The 16,853-nt window shown below is 39.8% G+C and overlaps 1 protein-coding gene across 1 annotated transcript in view; it reads right to left on the reverse strand.

Annotated features, from left to right (window-relative positions):
• Positions 1 to 7,692, reverse strand: part of NUAK1 (NUAK family kinase 1) — a 64,769-nt gene extending 57,077 nt beyond the window's left edge. The window contains exon 1 of the mRNA XM_014059718.2: positions 7,282 to 7,692. Coding sequence (XP_013915193.2) covers positions 7,282 to 7,623 — 342 coding nt within the window. The 5' untranslated portion in view covers positions 7,624 to 7,692. The remainder of the gene's footprint in view (positions 1 to 7,281) is intronic.
• Between the last annotated feature and the right edge of the window lie 9,161 nt (positions 7,693 to 16,853).

Below are 16,853 nucleotides of genomic sequence, written 5' to 3' on the forward strand. Positions count from 1 at the left end.
TATTAAGAAACCCACTTGCAAAGTACATTATTTATCAATTTGATTATGATCTTTTGTCTCAAATGTGGTCCTAAAATTGTTAGTGATCATTTATGAGAATGCAACAGTGCTTTTAGTTAACAGCTACTTAGCATTCATTTACTTCAGCTAAATTTGGGGCAAAATGCTCATCAATTTTTCATGGATGATAGAAATAACTTTGATGTTGTCTTAAGATGTCAAGTGAAGTTATCAATAATGGTAACATCCAAAAAGCTCTAATATGATAAACTTAAGAAATACCTTCCAGTGGTGAGATTTATTTATTTTTTACTATCAGTTCTGTGGGTGTGGCCTGGTAGGCATGGCAGGGGAAGGATACTATAAAAATTCCATTCCCACCCCAATCCAGGGGAAGGATACCCTAAAATCTCCATTCCCTCCCCACTCCAGGAGATGGCTACTGCAAAATCCCCATTTCCTCCTGATCAGCTGGGACTTGGAAGGCAAAGAATAGATGGGGGCAGGGCCAGTCAGAGGTGATATTTACTGGTTCTCCAAACTACTCAAAATTTCCGCTACCGGTTCTCCAGAAGTGGTCAGAACCTGCTGAATACCACCTCTGATACCCTCTTCAAGTAAAGTTAGCTCAAGTATTTGTGTTTACATTACCATAGCTTTTTAATTGATTACCTTTATAAAAAAATATCTTTTAAATATTTCATTGAATAAAATATCTAAGCTCCAAGATGAACAAAGTTCCTGTCACTGAAGCAACATATTTGAGAAATATGTATCTCGGCATTCCCAGGAATCTTTTTCACGCTGGATGGAAACAGGCTCTCCATCTCTCCACATACAGTATGACAAGCCAAAACTTAACTAGACTGACTTTGATTTAAAAATAAATAGAATTATTTTTTCCTTTAAACAAAATAACAGAGTGGTTATCTTTTTATTAACCCTTGCATGATGCTTGATTATAATTCTGTATTATGGTTGCTAGATTTCCCTTTAGAAATTATCCTCACTTTATGTAGCTTTTTCACTTATGATTAACCTGCAAGAACTAAAGCTTTTATATACTGTTTATATAGGTGTGTTGCAATTGCTATGCAATTCGTATTTTCCTTTTAAAAAGCCTAGGGTTACTACCAGTGTTGGGATTCAAACATTTTTACTACCGGTTCTGTGGGTGTGGCTTGGTGGGTGTGGCATGGCTTGGTGGGTGTGGCAGGGGAAGGATACTGTAAAATATCCATTCCCTCCTCTCTCCAGGGGAAGGTTACTGAAAAATTCCCATTTCCTCCCAATCAGCTGGGACTCAGGAGGCAGAGAATAGATTGGGGCAGAGCCAGTCAGAGGTGGTATATACTGGTTCTCCAAACTACTCAAAATTTCCGCTACTGGTTCTCCTGAACTGGTCAGAACCTGCTGAATACCATCTCTGGTTGCTACATATAGCTCACTAGCCATTGCCTGGTTTCCCTGTCTTAATAATACTTGCAAGCGAGTCACGAATGTATTCTTGTAGAATTTAAGACATAGTCATGAAATATTGATGAACAATTTAACAATTTAATATTGGGTTCTTCAACCTTGACAAATTTAGGACTTGTGGACTTCAACTCCCAGAATTCCTCAGCCACCATGGGAGTTGAAGTCCACAAATCTTGAGGTTATCAAAGTTGGGAGACCCCTGATTTAATAGACTTGTTCATTACCCTTCTGATTTATAGATAAAATTGATATCATATTAATTATTTTGACTATAGTCCACAAATGGAGTTAGAATGTTTTTCTTTAATTGCAAAGATATTACAAACATGCCTCTATAAACATGCCATTATTTATTACAAATAAGTTCTCAGGGTAATGGATGGAGGTGAGAATAAAGGAACAAAAATGTTGTATAAGGGAAATAGTATTTCACATGGAATAGAAAATAAAATGCAATACTAAGTAGTATCAGAAAAAAAATCTTATACTGAAAAGCAACCAATCTGATGTGCAGAATTCTTGGAAAAGAAAATGGGAGAAAAGCAAGGGAATTCCCAATGCTACCACAATGAGAGAACACTGCGTATGACAGAGAGAGACAGAGAGAGACAGAGACAGAGACAGAGAGACAGAGACAGAGACAGAGACAGAGACAGAGACAGAGACAGAGACAGAGACAGAGACAGAGAGAGAGAGAGAGAGAGAGAGAGAGAGAGGAAAGGAGAGAGGAGGGAAGGAGTGAGAGGGAGAAGATAGAGTTAGTTTTAGGCATTTTCCTCCTTGAATACTCTTTATACTTAGTCAGGGTTTTAAATAATAAAGTATATCTCAAGTTGAGGTCAACTCCAAGTAACTTTATAGATATGTCCATGTAGTTTTCTGGCAACAGTGCAGGATGATTTGCCAAGATCCTTTTATGAGATGCTTTTTAAACTTTCTTCTTAAATACAAAGCTCTTAGATTTCCTAATAGTCTCCTTTCCAATTCTACCTGCTCAGCTTTCAGTAATGTGTGTGTGTGTGTGTGTACCATGCTTAGGCCCCAAAATAAGCACTAGGGCTTATTTTCAGAGAGTGTCTTATTTTTTCCCCTTGTACGGAAGGTCCACTTCTGCTTGCCCGCGCCAGGGCAGAAGGTTGTGCAGCACACCAGTACCACCGCTGTGAGGCGGGGGGGGTGAAGCTACCCCACACAACCCACACTGGCTTACCTCAGGGCTCCCGTAGCCAGGCCATCCATGCCGCAACACCTGCCTCACCTCATGGAAGCGGCACCAACACACTGCTTGGCCTCCTGCTCTGTTGCGGCTGCGAGCAAGAAAAAGAAGTGGCCCGGCCGCCATGTGGGCTTCTGCTGCACATAGTTGCTGGTGCTGCCGCCACGAGGCAGGTGTCAGAGCATGGATGGCCTGGCTGTGGGGCCCCTGAGGTAAGTCGGTGTGGGGCGCGTGGGGCAATTCCACCACTCCCCCGCCTTCCCTCATGGCCACAGCATCATGAGCAAACAGAAGGAATCGGCAGGCAGCCAGCTCTTAAGTTGGGCTAATTTTGTGTCGGGGCATGGATGGCCTGGCTGTGGCGACCCTGAGGTAAGCCAGTGCGGGGTGCGTGAGGCAACTCCATCACTCCCCCCCCCACCTTCCCTCATGGCCACAGCATCATGAGCAACCAGACAGAATGGGCAGGTGGCCGGCTCTTAAGTAGGGCTAATTTTGAGAGTAGGGTTTATATTAGGCACATGCATAAAAACATGCTAGGGCTTATTTTCAGGATAGGTCTTATTTTGGGGGAAACAGGTGGTTGTTAGATGGATACAGAAGGGATAGGGATAGGGATAAGGATAGGGATAGGGATAGGGATAGGGATAGGGATAGGGATAGGGATAGGGATAGGGATAGGGATAGGGATAGGGATAGGGATAGGGATAGGGATAGGGATAGGGATAGGGATAGGGATAGGGATAGGGATAGGGATAGGGATAGGGATAGGGATAGGGATAGGGATAGGGATAGGGATAGGGATAGGATTAGATGTAGTGGTAGTGGTAGAGATAGACACTGCTTAGAGTTTTTATAAAGGAATCAAACTATTCTGTTCTGTTGATGATCACTAGGAGACATTTCTTCAATAATTAACTCACAGATTGCTAGTACAGTAGACCTTGTTTAGCGACTGCCTTGTTTAAGGACTGTTTGCACAGATAAATGGTGATAAAAATAATTTTGCAATCAATTCTTGCATTTACAACCTTTGCAGGTCGGTAAAATAAAGGAAAGCTGAATAAGATAATGACTATAATCACAAATTCGCTTAGCAACCGCTTTGTTTAATGACCAAGCTGCTGGTCTCAATTGTGCTCACCATACAAGGACTACCTGAATTGCAATTTAAGGTAAGTAAATGTGTATTTATGTATTCATTTATTTGTATTCCGCCTTTAGTATTTTCACAAATAACTGAAGGTGGCAAACATAATCCATTGCCCTCCTCCTATTTTGCATGAAGCATAAAATTATGTTGAGCTGTATCTGAGTGAATTAACAAAATGACCATTTTTTTCAGTATAGTAGCCTTGAAAATGTGCCCACACAAAAATGAATTTGCCTATTTAAGAACAGATAGAATTGCAGCAAGGCACAATGGATTTTTAAATTAATCATATGCCTGGTTTACTTAGAAGCAAATACCGGTAGCTATCTTCACTGGGAAGAGAGGCGCAAAGAAGCACTTCAACATCTGGCATGACTAGGCAGAATCAAGGAAAGAGAATGAGAAATTAGGAGGCCAGATTTCATTCTATAACCCATATCAAAGACTGTTTCTTCCTTGCATATAATTCTATGTAATCCATGGCACACAACCAACCCTTAAATGCCAGCCTACCATACAGATTACTTTACAGATTACTACTGTTACGTGTTTATAGAAATCATACTTGAATTTCAGAATCCCAGTGAATGTTTGGCAGGTAAGATGCCTCAGTATATGTAGGTTGTATTCTTGTGTTTCGTTTCATTCAGTGTGCAACCTAATCTCCACTACATTATTAAGTAGACAAGAATAAATAACAAGTTGCTGCTAACAACAAACTAAATATAACATATCTATAATCCAAGTCACAGCTCAACAGCCATCACATAAACTAGGGCTGAGAAAGTATTATACATTTCTCAAAACCAATGTCAAACTTATAAGCATTTTTCAGAATAAAAAATTATCAAATTCCCAGATGCCAATATCTACCTTGGAGGAGTGTTGTGTGTAGGAAAGCAAAAGAAAAGAGTGCACACAGGTTATAATTGTTACTACATAACCTTTTTTCTTAAAATGCAAATTTGAATATTTTCTCCCATTTGGGGATGTTTAGAGATTTTCCTTCAAATTTCATAGGATTTCTCTCAGAAGCCAAAAGAAAAGCCAGTATCTGAAATTCTAATTAGTGGTGTCTGATTTTTCTATAAAAAGTCCACAGCTGTATGCTTCAAACTAAAATTACAAGTAATAAAATATTAATGGAAATGTTTTTGTTTAGGTAACCTGGTGAGGGTAAGCTACCTAGGATATTTCAAGATGTTTCCCTATGTTTCCAAATATTTATATACTACTGTGTAGGAAAATGCTACCTCATCTACTAATATGACAGCAAACAAATGACATAGGTGACAACATGACCTTGAGATTTCTAATAGAGTCCTAAACTTTTCTCTACATGAGGTCATGATAGGAATTATGCTGGTCACATTGTACCAAGGACCCCCTCTGCTGGTTACAATACACAGTCACTCTAATCAAAGCCCTTTAATGATTCCATTAGTTATGACTAAGGAGAAAGATAGCACAGATAGGAAAAAGTAGGCTAAATGAATTCCCAGTTTAAATTTTGGGCCAAATACTTTTCATAACACTCTTATGTGTGAAGAGGGTATATTACACATATTAACAGACAAGAGATGTTTATATGTTTTTCAATAAAGTACATTGCCATTTTTAACACAGCCAAGCATTATCATGAGGTATGTAACACACGTTCTGAATTAAAACCCAAGAATCCATAAACAAGTAAATATATTATAAATATCACTGCTATTGCATTTTGATGATTTTGCTCCATTTTCTTCGGTTTGTCTCTTTCTTTAACTGCAAATGCACTGCTCTAAAGCAAACCTAAAAAAACTATCCGGGCTGTCATAAAATTAATAAACATGAAGTTATTGAAAAGAGCAGACTAATACAATCTGGAAATGATACTCTTCGGCTTGTACATTTTTTTGAGCTAGATGTTTTGCTAATTTTAAACCCCTGTAATATGATACACTCCAGGCAATGTTCTTTTTCAAAGAAAAAAACAGGCAGCCAAAAAGAACATGAGCACTCACTTCTGCTTTTGATTAACTATCTTAATGATTTAGTAAAACGACAGAGAGCATAATACAACATTAAGACTTATCTGAACCAGGTGTTTAAAGATTCTTTTCATGCTATACAGCACTGAGATATTATTTAATTATTTTGACCACTGCGCTAGGATTTAGTGTTTTTAACCACAAATCACACCATGGAAAAGCTAAAATATTCTTTAAAAGAGGACACTCTCACATACACAATCACACCACATGTAGCTAAGGTGCTTTTCACTACTCTATTGTTTGCTTACTTGTTTACTTGAGTCTCTTGTTCAAAACACTGACTGAGCAAGCAATAGGAAAAATTGAAAATACCAACAAAACATGGAGCCTGAACCAAATCTACTGCAAAGCACTTGATCAAACAATTGTATGATTTTGCAGAAAGCACATGCATACCTGATTTAAATGCAGAACCATCAGATATGGCTAGTAGACAGCATCAAAGGAAAATAGCCGTACTTTTAGCCTATTACATGAAACCTGATACACGTGCCTGAATTTTTCTGATATTCAGGCACCTATTCAGGTGACAAAAAGCAACAACGTTGTGCCCAGAACAGCTACAGTACACTGCAACATTAGTTTGCAAAATAAAGTGGACTCTAAACTTCGCTTTGATAGGAGCAATTGCATCAATATGTTTGTTATAGAGGTTGATAAAGTCCATGTCATCACCCGCACTAACGCACTGTTGGTCTTTAAAAACTGTACAATCTCAAAGCCATCTCTGGTTAGAAAACTAAGCTATGTATTTCAATGGATGTTATGTCCACATTTTGAACAACAGAGCAATGTCTGATTGCTGGAAGGAAAGAGACAAATAATGCCAATTTACCAATGATCCAGTTCTCCTTATTCAAGGAACTACCTCTGATTTCTATAAATGAGCTCAGTTGACATCTGGCGAGAAAGGCTCAAAATAAAATTCCATGATCAAACACTTCTGGAGAGGTCATAAACACTCCTCCAGTGAATTTTTGGATCTCAGTAAGAGAGGAGGAGGCAAGAACATAACAAACTCTCTAGAGGCTAAGAGAAGGCTACATACAGCTTTGAGATAAAGAAAGCAAAAGCAAAAGCAGCACTACAGTCACCATCAAGCTTCGGAAATTTAGGTATATCACAAAATAGTCTTCCCCAAGCTGGTAACCTCCCAGGGGGTGTTAGAACTACAACTCTCAGGTTTTGTAGTTAATGGTTATGTGAGTTCATGTTTTTATTTTTAAGATGTTGAAACCCCTTTGCTCCAGAAGCAGCCTACAAAGCGAGCACCGTCACCTTAGAGAAGGCTGCCATACATAAAAGGTCCACTCAAGAAGTGCCCTGCTTAGATGCTTCAATAGTGCCACCAACTCTCTCCCAGCAGCCCCTCCCGGGCCAGTCCTTTCAGCTCTTACCACTCTGCCTGAGAACCTCTCGATGGCCCTCTTGACTTTGCCATAGGTACCCTTGCCCAGCGTTTCTTGCAACTCGTAGCGATGTTTGAGGTTGTGCTTGTGATGGTGCCTCTTGACCCCTTGCTGCTGCTGCTGCTGCTGCTGCTTCAGTTCCTGTTGGGGAGCGCTGACAGGGCTGACGGCCTTGGGGGCCGAAGCAACCGAGTCCCCTGAAGAAGAAGCCTCCGCTGCGGACTCCTCCATAGCCGCTCCCGCCGCTTCACCGACAGCCCGCGCAGCCTCCCGGCAGCATTGCTGGGGAGCTTCTGTGCTGCCGCTGCCATCCAGCTCAGTGCTATCCATCTCCCTCTCCGGCGTGCGTGCGCCTAAAAGGCACTCGGAGCGGCGCGGGAGGAGCCTCGGGGTCCCTCCCTTCAGGCGTGTTCCGCGAGGGCTGCCCTCATATTTTCGGGGCGGGAGGGGAGAGAGGCCGAGAAACCGGAGGCCACAGCGCCCTCCTCTCACACTCCCCGCTGGGGTACCTAAAAAGCAATTACTAAGACGGGGGTTTGGGGACGGTGAAAGTGGCCGGGCCGGAGGATGGCCGGCTGCACCCGGTCCTTTGGCTGAAGACGCTTTTCAGTTGGGAGGGGAAAGGGGGGGAAGCCGTATCCCCCTCCTTTCTTTCTTTCTTTCTTTCTTTCTTTCTTTCTTTCTTTCTTTCTTTCTTTCTTTCTTTCTTCCTTCCTTCCTTCCTTCCTTCCTTCCTTCCTTCTTTTTATTTCTTTTCTCTTTTTCTCCTTCCTTCCTTTTTTCTTTTTCTCTCCTTCCTTGCTTTCCTTTCCTTCTCTAACTCCTTCCTTCTTCCTTTCCTTCCTTCCTTTTATTTCTATTTCTTTTCTTTCTCCTTCCTGCCTTTTCTCTTTCTTTTTCTCTCCTTCCTTTCCTCTTTCTCTCCTTCCTTCCTTTCCTTTCCTCCGGCCCGCAGCCGCCTTAAAAAGGGATGCGGGACAAAGCCTAAACGCGTCCGGGTTGCAGTAGCCAATTTCCCCGGCGCTCCTTCTTAGGGACAATTGGACGGCGGGGGCAGACTCCCGAGGCGATATAAAGCAGCGCAGAGCCGCCTCTCCCCATTCGTGCTGTCAGCGAGGCGGCGGCTGATTTGGCCATGAGAGGCGCTTGGGAGAGCTCGCCACGCCTCGGAGACTCCCAGCCAGCGACTCGGGGGCGGCCGAGCGGTGGGGCCGCCCGGCGCGGTTCTTGGCCTGGGAACGAGCCGGGCGTGGCGCGGAGAGAAATTGCTCTCGGAAACTAACGGGCCGGGTGGGAGCCGGGGACCTCCCCTTCCGAGCCTGGCCTCTGATCTGGGCGGGCTCTTTAGGGCAACCCCCGAAGAAGGCGGGGAGGGGAGACAAATCGGGGATGGAGGTTCCAGCCGGCCTTTGTGCCAAAGGATGCTGCATTATTTCGGCCGAATACACGGATAATTTAGGGGAAGAGAGAGACCGGACACTCTTCCCAATTTGTTGTTGTCTGCAAGCAAAGGGTACCTAAGAAAGCCTCTCAGCCCGGTAGAAGTAGAATGGTTATGGAGAAAACAGATGGAAGCAGTCATTTGATGACAGATTGATGACAGATTTTGGAAGACTCCCCGTACAAAAAAGTATTCCCCACACCACATGTGTGCAGACAAGCCCAGAAAAGGAGAGTCTCCTTCCCATTTCTTTTTTAAAAGGAAGGAAGACTGCATCAGTATTTATAACTCCGATACATGTCTTTGCACTCAGAGGGAGTCCAAAATAGTTGGATTCATACATTTTATACTTCACTGTGTACAAGCACATATGATTTTTAATAACAGATTAGCAGGTAAAGAAATCTGAGGTAATCTGTTATTTATTTATTTTTATTTATTTATTTATTTATTTATTTATTTATTAGGCTTATATACCGCTTCATAGGGCTTTCAGCCCTCTCTAAGCGGTTTACAGATTTTTAGCAAATTGAGTCAGCAAATTGCCCCCACAGTCTGGGTCCTCATTTCACCCACCTCGGAAGGATGGAAGGCTGAGTCAACCTTGAGCCGGTGGGATTTGAACCGCTGAACTGCAGATAACAGTCAGCTGAAGTGGCCTGCAGTACTGCACCCTAACCACTGCGCCACCTCGGCTCCTAAAAATCATATAACATGAAGCTCATCCACTTTTATTTGTAGGATCCTATAATTGTTTCAGTAGCTAAGATGCTGAGCTTGTCGATCAGAAAGGTCAGCGATTCGAATCCCTAGCGCCACGTAACAGAGTGAGTTCCCATTACTTGTCCCAGCTTCTGCCAACCTAGCAGTTCGAAAGCATGTAAAAATGCAAGTAGAAAAAATAGAAACCACCTTTGATGGGAAGGTAATAGCGTTCCGCGCACCTTCGGCGTTTAGTCATACCAGCCACATGACCATGGAGACGTCTTCAGACAGCGCTGATTCTTTGGCTTTGAAACGGAGATGAGCACCGCCCCCTAGAGTCGGGAATGACTAGCACATATGAGGGGAACTTTTACCTTACAATTGTTGCACAGTGTAGAATAGTATTACAGTAATGTGTGGGGCAGTCCATTAATAGACATAATATTGTCTCAAGCTCTGCATGCCAGAAAACAAGATCACAGTTATTTTTGTGCCACAAAAAGGATCATTTTGCTCCACTCCAATGTTGTCCAGTTCCCCTGCTGTCAGGACCATCTCTTGTACTCAGGAAATACATGCACACATTTGCAGGATGATATTTAATAATGTTCTTTCTTGAATGTGTGACATACTGGGTTCCCCTTCCATAAATAAGAATTGAAAATACTCTTATTTATGGAAAACAAAAGGGATCTCCAGAAAGAACTCAACAGCAGGTATTCTCTGTAGGAATCCGATCCAGTGGAATAATTAATCCCAGATGTGAGAATGCCCCCTTTTGGTCTAATTTAATTTATTATGTTTTCTATTAAATACATTGCGCATCGCTTCATTGATATTGAAAATGTGTATGTTTGCTAAATAAATAAATGGAATCTAAGAAAAGTTCTCAACTATTTTAATGATGGAAACTGTAATGCTTCCACAGGTGTTCTTATCAGACTAAATGGGTGGATTTTCATTTAGAATAGGGAGTCCACAAATTCCTAACTGGACAATCAAGGATGCTGTTATAGAGGCCCCCTTGCTTTAGCCTTTAGAAACAGGTCAATGTGGGAAGAAGAAGGCCTCCCTTCCTTCCTGCCTTCCCAAGTTTTGGAAGTCCTTAATAGATGCACAGATTTGCCCCAAAAACTTTCCCCAATTTGTTTTAATTTATTTTAGCTTTGCATAGGAAAAAATAAGTTAACTGGTAGATTTAAAAAAATCTCTGACAAGTCAAATATGAACTTTCCAATCTTATCATTATCACTTTCCATTTCTTGATGCAACCATTTATTATAATCTTCAAATAGGAATGCTATGGGATGGGCCCTGTTTTCTCTCTCATCCTGTAGTGCTTAATCATCAGTACTTTCTCTCAATATCCACCCATTCTATCTTCCTTTCTGGTCAGTTATGTTCCTAGTAAACCATTTGAAGGATTTAAGAATTAAAACCTAACGGTCTTTTTTCTATCAAATATGTTTAGAGAAAGACTTGTTTAGATTTCCTAAATTAGATTAGGTACTCCCTTCTCTTTGCTATCTATTTTCATTTCACGATAGGTTATAGGGAGTCTGAATAAGACACAATCTAGCAGATCATTAAGCTTTAAAATATTAGCTAGATAAATCAGCAAGCTGTAAGGTTTAGAACATTAATTTCTTACTACTGATTTTCCTTAGTAATATATTTTTCTCACCTACACATCATCAGCTATGAGTTAGAGCTACCAGGCTTTCACTCTTACCAATATATACTCTAAATCTTCAGGAAATATACATTTTCTTTAGCACTCTTTTTGCACTCTATATATCACTCAGTTTTCCTGCTTTAACCAATTGTCTGCTTTAATCATTTGTCCCAGATGAACAAATGGGCCTCATATTCTAAAGAAACGTTATCTGTAATATGTATTTTAATAATTTTAGTTTGAGCAAAGTTGATTTTCTTTAGCAAGCATATTCTATCCTCCATGACATAAGCTATGTTTGAGCCAGTTTCCTATACATGAAGAGAAAGTATGTGGGAGAGCTGCATATGAATTTAATCTCAAGATAGGAAGTTACATGAAATGTGTTTCTAAGACAGAGCTCTGTCTACATCTGGCTACATAAAGTCTGAAAGAAATGCTACAAGGAACAGCTATCAAGATGTTGCATACACAAAACAAGAGCCATTTTGCTGACAAAAAGGAAAAGCCAAGAAACTTGCCCTCTTGTGCTATTTCAAAAATAAAACCTTCAGCCCTACAAATTTATCCACATCTTTATGTGCGCAGATTTTTTACTAAAAACCAGGCACAAATCTGTATGAATGGAAATTTGTCTCACAAACTGGGTGGGATTTAAATTTATCTGCATATCTCTAGCCACAGCAGGAAGACTTTAACCAACAGATTAAGGAAAAAAATAGTTTTTTTAAACCATATTAGATATTTCGGAAAGCTGGAGAATTTATCCCATGGGGTATCACAATGAAAATAGCAGTAATATTGATTATCGATAAGATTATATGTGTTGGGTAATGTCACCTTTCAAATGGATGAGTCATGAAGTAGAGCATCTAATAATAGCTTTATTTCATGGTACAACTATAGGTCAGGAAAAGTCTTCTTTCTGTAAATCAGATGTTTTCACCAATTTCCAGAAGCAGCTGCATGCAGTTGTAAGTAGACTGTCCGTAAAACATGATAACAGCAATGGAAATATTCTACGATGGATGATTCATACAAATAGATATAGAGGAATGATGGAAATGGGCAGAGAATTTGCATGCATTTCTTTTGGAAAGAGGCTGAAAATAGTTACATGATAGATTACATTTTAGGGATTTTATTTTTGTGCAAGGCTGAAATGTAAACCTTTTTTCATATTTTACATGCTATTTATGTGACAAAGCTATTTTTTAACTAACTAAATTACTTCAGTTTATTCACCAGAGATTATGCTGAGCCCAAGAAAAGCAAAACAGAGCTAAAAGATTCAGGTTTGAACTATTTATTATTCTGGTAAGTTTAAATAATTGTTGTTTAAAAAGGTGGGTCCTGCTCTGTAAATAGTTTTGTCACCTTCCCCTGGTTAGCTTTTACTTTGAATGTTGAGATATGAGGGGGAAGGGATGGGGAAGGGAAGGGGAATGGAGAGCAAGGAGGATGAAGAGGAGGAGGAGAAGAAAAACAAAACTACTATTCTGGATCCAAGAGCAGGATAACCAACTTACATCCTGTATCATGGCTATGATACAAGGAAAGCTACTTTTTGAAAAAGGAAATTGGTATTAGTTCCCCTACATCAGGGGTGATGTACTCAAGGCCTGTGAACCAAATCTGGCCTGTGGGGTGCTTAGATCTGGCCTATAGGGGCCGCCCTAGAAACAGTGAAGGATCGGCCCATAGTGCCTCTGCCAGCAAAAATGGAGCTTAGGAGGGCCACACACGGCCCTCCTGAGCTCTGTTTTTGCTGGCAGAGGATTGCAGGAGGCCATCCCAGCTGAAAACAGATCTTGGGAAGGCTCTATTTTTGCTGGCAGAGGGTTGCAGGAGGCCATCCTAGCTGAAAACAGATCTTGGGAAGGCTATGTTTTCACTGGCAGAGGTTTGCAGGAGGTCGTCCCAGCCGAAAACGGTGCTTGACATGAGTGACATCAAACTGGTCATGGCCTCCCTAGGCCCCCAAGGTCAAACACAACCCTGATGCAACCCTCAATGAAATTGAGTTTGACACCCCTGCCCTACATGGCTTGTAAAGTGGCATGTTGCAAATAACAATGCCAAACATGAATGTTTCGTGTTTATACTTCACTGAGAGTATCTAAAATAAACTCCCAACAGGCTTTTCATACGTTTTTCATATGTAACACCTGGCCTTCTCATTTCATTGTGATTTCCAGATGTATAATTGACTACTCCATAATTCCATAGATTAGGCTATTTGAAGATGATAAAAGTTGTAGTACAATACATTTCTAAAACACCTAATTTGAGCTCATTGAATTCCAGTTGCATTAGTACAAAAACAACAATTCAGATTGTCATGGTATGTCATGTTAGCCTGAAATATACCAATTATGTAGCAAATATTTATTGGTCTGCTATTTCACAGAAAACAAGTAAGGAAAAGTCAAACTTTGTACAATTTCGGTTTTTTACAAACACTAGCTCCACCAGGTGGTGAACATTATTATTTTATGCCAAGTGTATTATAGTACAAAGAATTTATCAATATTTTGACATATTGGAGGCTCTTAGCCACTTTCCATATAAAATGGCCATGATTTTTTCCAATTCAAGAGAGTTAAAATAATGTTATTAAAGGGAAAGTCAAATACAATGTGACATTAATAAAATCAATGCATGCAGAACTAAGAACGGAAGATAAGAGAAATACATCTCAGAGTACTTGATTCCTTTTTATTCTGCTTGGTTTTTTAAAAACTATTTGATATATTTCAAAAACTGAAGTAAACTGTATTTTTGATTGTTACATTGAGTCGGAAGATTCAGTTGGCTGTACATACCTTTCTTGCATGCTCCTGGAAAACTCATGATGGAGAGATGGCTTTTCAAAAATAAAATCATATCCTCATTTTAATTAAATCTTCAATTTGTAAGATGCTGTAATGCAAATGCAATCTTTCAGCTAAAAATATTGAATCTATGTTAATAAATATATTTATATGTTCAATTATTATAATAAAAACATTATACTTTCTCAGAACATTTGTCTTAACTGGTTGTTATAATAAAAAATATATAATGCAGATGGAATTGCAGAGATTGTCAGTCAAAGGCTTCTGCAAGTAATAAGAGAAGTGACAAATTCACTATGTTAAAGAAGACAAATAGTTCCCTGGTGTACATAGCCATACTCTCATTATGGTTCTTACCACATGTATAGGCTGTGTATGTTCAAAGGAAAAAAGCCCTGGGGAAAATTAGGGTATATTATAGTCAATAAATGCATTTCCACTGAGGTTTCTGAATAGGACAATAGTTTCCTTGAAGAACAGTTGATTATCTAAGCCTTTCAGGTCAAGATATTGAGTAAAAAGCAAATGTTTTGAAATTAAAACATGCATTAATGTAGAGTTGGCTTAATCAATTGTTTTATATTCTGTAACCCTCTGATGCTCAGATGGCGGAAATTGGGTGTCTGTAATTCAGGGACAGGCAAAAGTTTTGGGTTGGTGTGGAATGTGTTCCAACAAAATAGCTGCCATTGTGTAGGTCAATCATGATACATTTGTGCATCAATAACTGAGCATATTGTAATGAAGGCATTAATATCTTTAATGAGTTTAAGTTTAAGCTTACTTTATTGATTAGCCTATAAGCCATATCAAAGTGCAGAGTTCCAAAGACAAATTATTACTAAAATCCGATACAAACAATTTAAAATGGAATTGGAATAAAATACAATTAAAATGAAATTGGAATAAATATACAATTTGAAATGAGATTGGAATAAAATACAATAATTTAATACATGGATAAATAAAATATGATAAAATTATATTTCAGTGTCACCCCTACGATCTACCCCAATCAGTCCCACGTATGCCAATCTCAATTGAACCAATTTGCTCAATTACTGTGCTGTATTAAATGTTGCTTTCAAATTCTGGCCATGCTTAAGGTTCCCAATGATCATTCATTTAGTTTAGTTTATAGACCGAGGTACCTGTCTCTCACCCTCTTATAAAGGCAACAATCAACTGGGATATTTAAGAATTTGCTTTAAGACAAATTCTTCCTTCTCAATCATGATGCATGTGTGCATCAATAATTGAGCATATTGTTATGAAGGCCTTAATACCTTTAATGAGATATGTGATATATGTATCATGCTACTATAGGTAATATAACCCTGGCTGCTGTTCTATTAATATGTTTGTGGTAGGCAAACATTCAACAGACTTCTCCCATTTGTCTGGATATTCTTAGTCATCCAGGTCATAGTTGTCCCAAAGGTGCTTTTTCAAGAGGCAACTGGACTTTCTTGTTTTTCTTTGAAGATGTTTCACTTCTCATCCAAGAAGCTTCTTCAGCTCTAATTGGATGGTGGGGATGGAAGGATTTATACTCCTTGCAGACAGCTGGTCATTTGCATTCTTTTATAGAGTCATTGAGACCACCTGGAGGTTTATCTGTATCATCAGGAACATCTAGGTAGTGCACATTAGAAGCAACTTAGAACTGAGGAGAAATTTCCTGACAGTTAGAACAATTAATCAGTGGAAGGCTTGCCTCCAGAAGTTGTGAATGCCCCAACACTGAAAGTCTTTATGAAGATGTTGGATAGCCATTTGTCTGAAATGGTATAGGGTTTCCTGCCTAGGCAGGTGGTTGACAAGAAGACCTCCAAGGTCCCTTCCAACTCTGCTATTGTATTGTATTGTAAATGGGTGTGGAGCCTTCTTGGAACTGGTTGAAAGGTCTGTGGTGGACTGGAAATAGATGATGTCATACCTCTCCCCCTCTGTTAAGAGATGGCTATTCAATTTGATGGCCTCTTTGACCCCTCTTTCAAAACAGCAGTTCTCTCTATCCAAAATGTGGATTTTTCTGCCTTAAAAAAGGGGGCCTTTGTCTTTTAAAGACATATGGACTGCCCTGGTGGGTTTGTTCTCCCACCAGCCAGCTGAAGCTTCTTCAGCTTCAGTCGGAGCTGAAGAAGCTTCTTGGATGAGAAGCGAAATGTCTTCAAAGAAAAACAAGAAAGTCCAGGTGACTCTTGAAAAAGCACCTTTGGGCTTCCCCTATCATTAATCTTTTATAATCCCACCATTCTCCCATACACAAATACCCCTGCCATGTCCCTAACTGAATTTCAACCAAGTTTTACAGAGCATAGAAAGCCGAGCTTCCTCCCACTACTAAAAAGAGTCAACAACCGGACTATTTTCCTAGTAATGTATAAGAATTTTAAAACCCACATTTATAGGCATACTCTAGCTCTTTTTACAAATTAATGAAGGGCTGTTGAGCAGAGATGGAATGTTAACAGCAAAATAGCAAAGAAAGTTCACTTTGAATTCACAAACGAATTCCAAGAAAATTGTTAATCGTACTATGTTTATTATGTTTTCTGCCTTGTCTCATAACGTTTTCATTCCACTGCAGACCAAGGTGGTCTGGATAAGAAAGGCTGGGATTTTGTATATTTATGTCTAGCTCAGTGAGAAAACCCTTCTATTGCTGACCTAGTTAGAATAACTGTCCTTTTGTCATTGTGATGGAATGGTAAGAGTGGGTGGAGATGACTAACACTTCAATCAGAATACTTTTTCCAATCATTTAGGCTGCTAAAATGAAAATCTTTCTTTTTTTAATGTCCTTTGTTGAAAAGTCTATGCAGTAATAGTCACAGTTACATGTGTTCTTCCACTTTCCTTCTTGGACTCAGATACCAATAGGGCACCTGAGCATTCC

This window comes from Thamnophis sirtalis, unplaced genomic scaffold (genome assembly GCF_051295495.1).
Source record: "Thamnophis sirtalis isolate CommonGarterSnake01/CBP01778 unplaced genomic scaffold, rThaSir2_p1.2 scaffold_9, whole genome shotgun sequence".
In the NCBI taxonomy this organism is placed as follows: domain Eukaryota; kingdom Metazoa; phylum Chordata; class Lepidosauria; order Squamata; family Natricidae; genus Thamnophis; species Thamnophis sirtalis.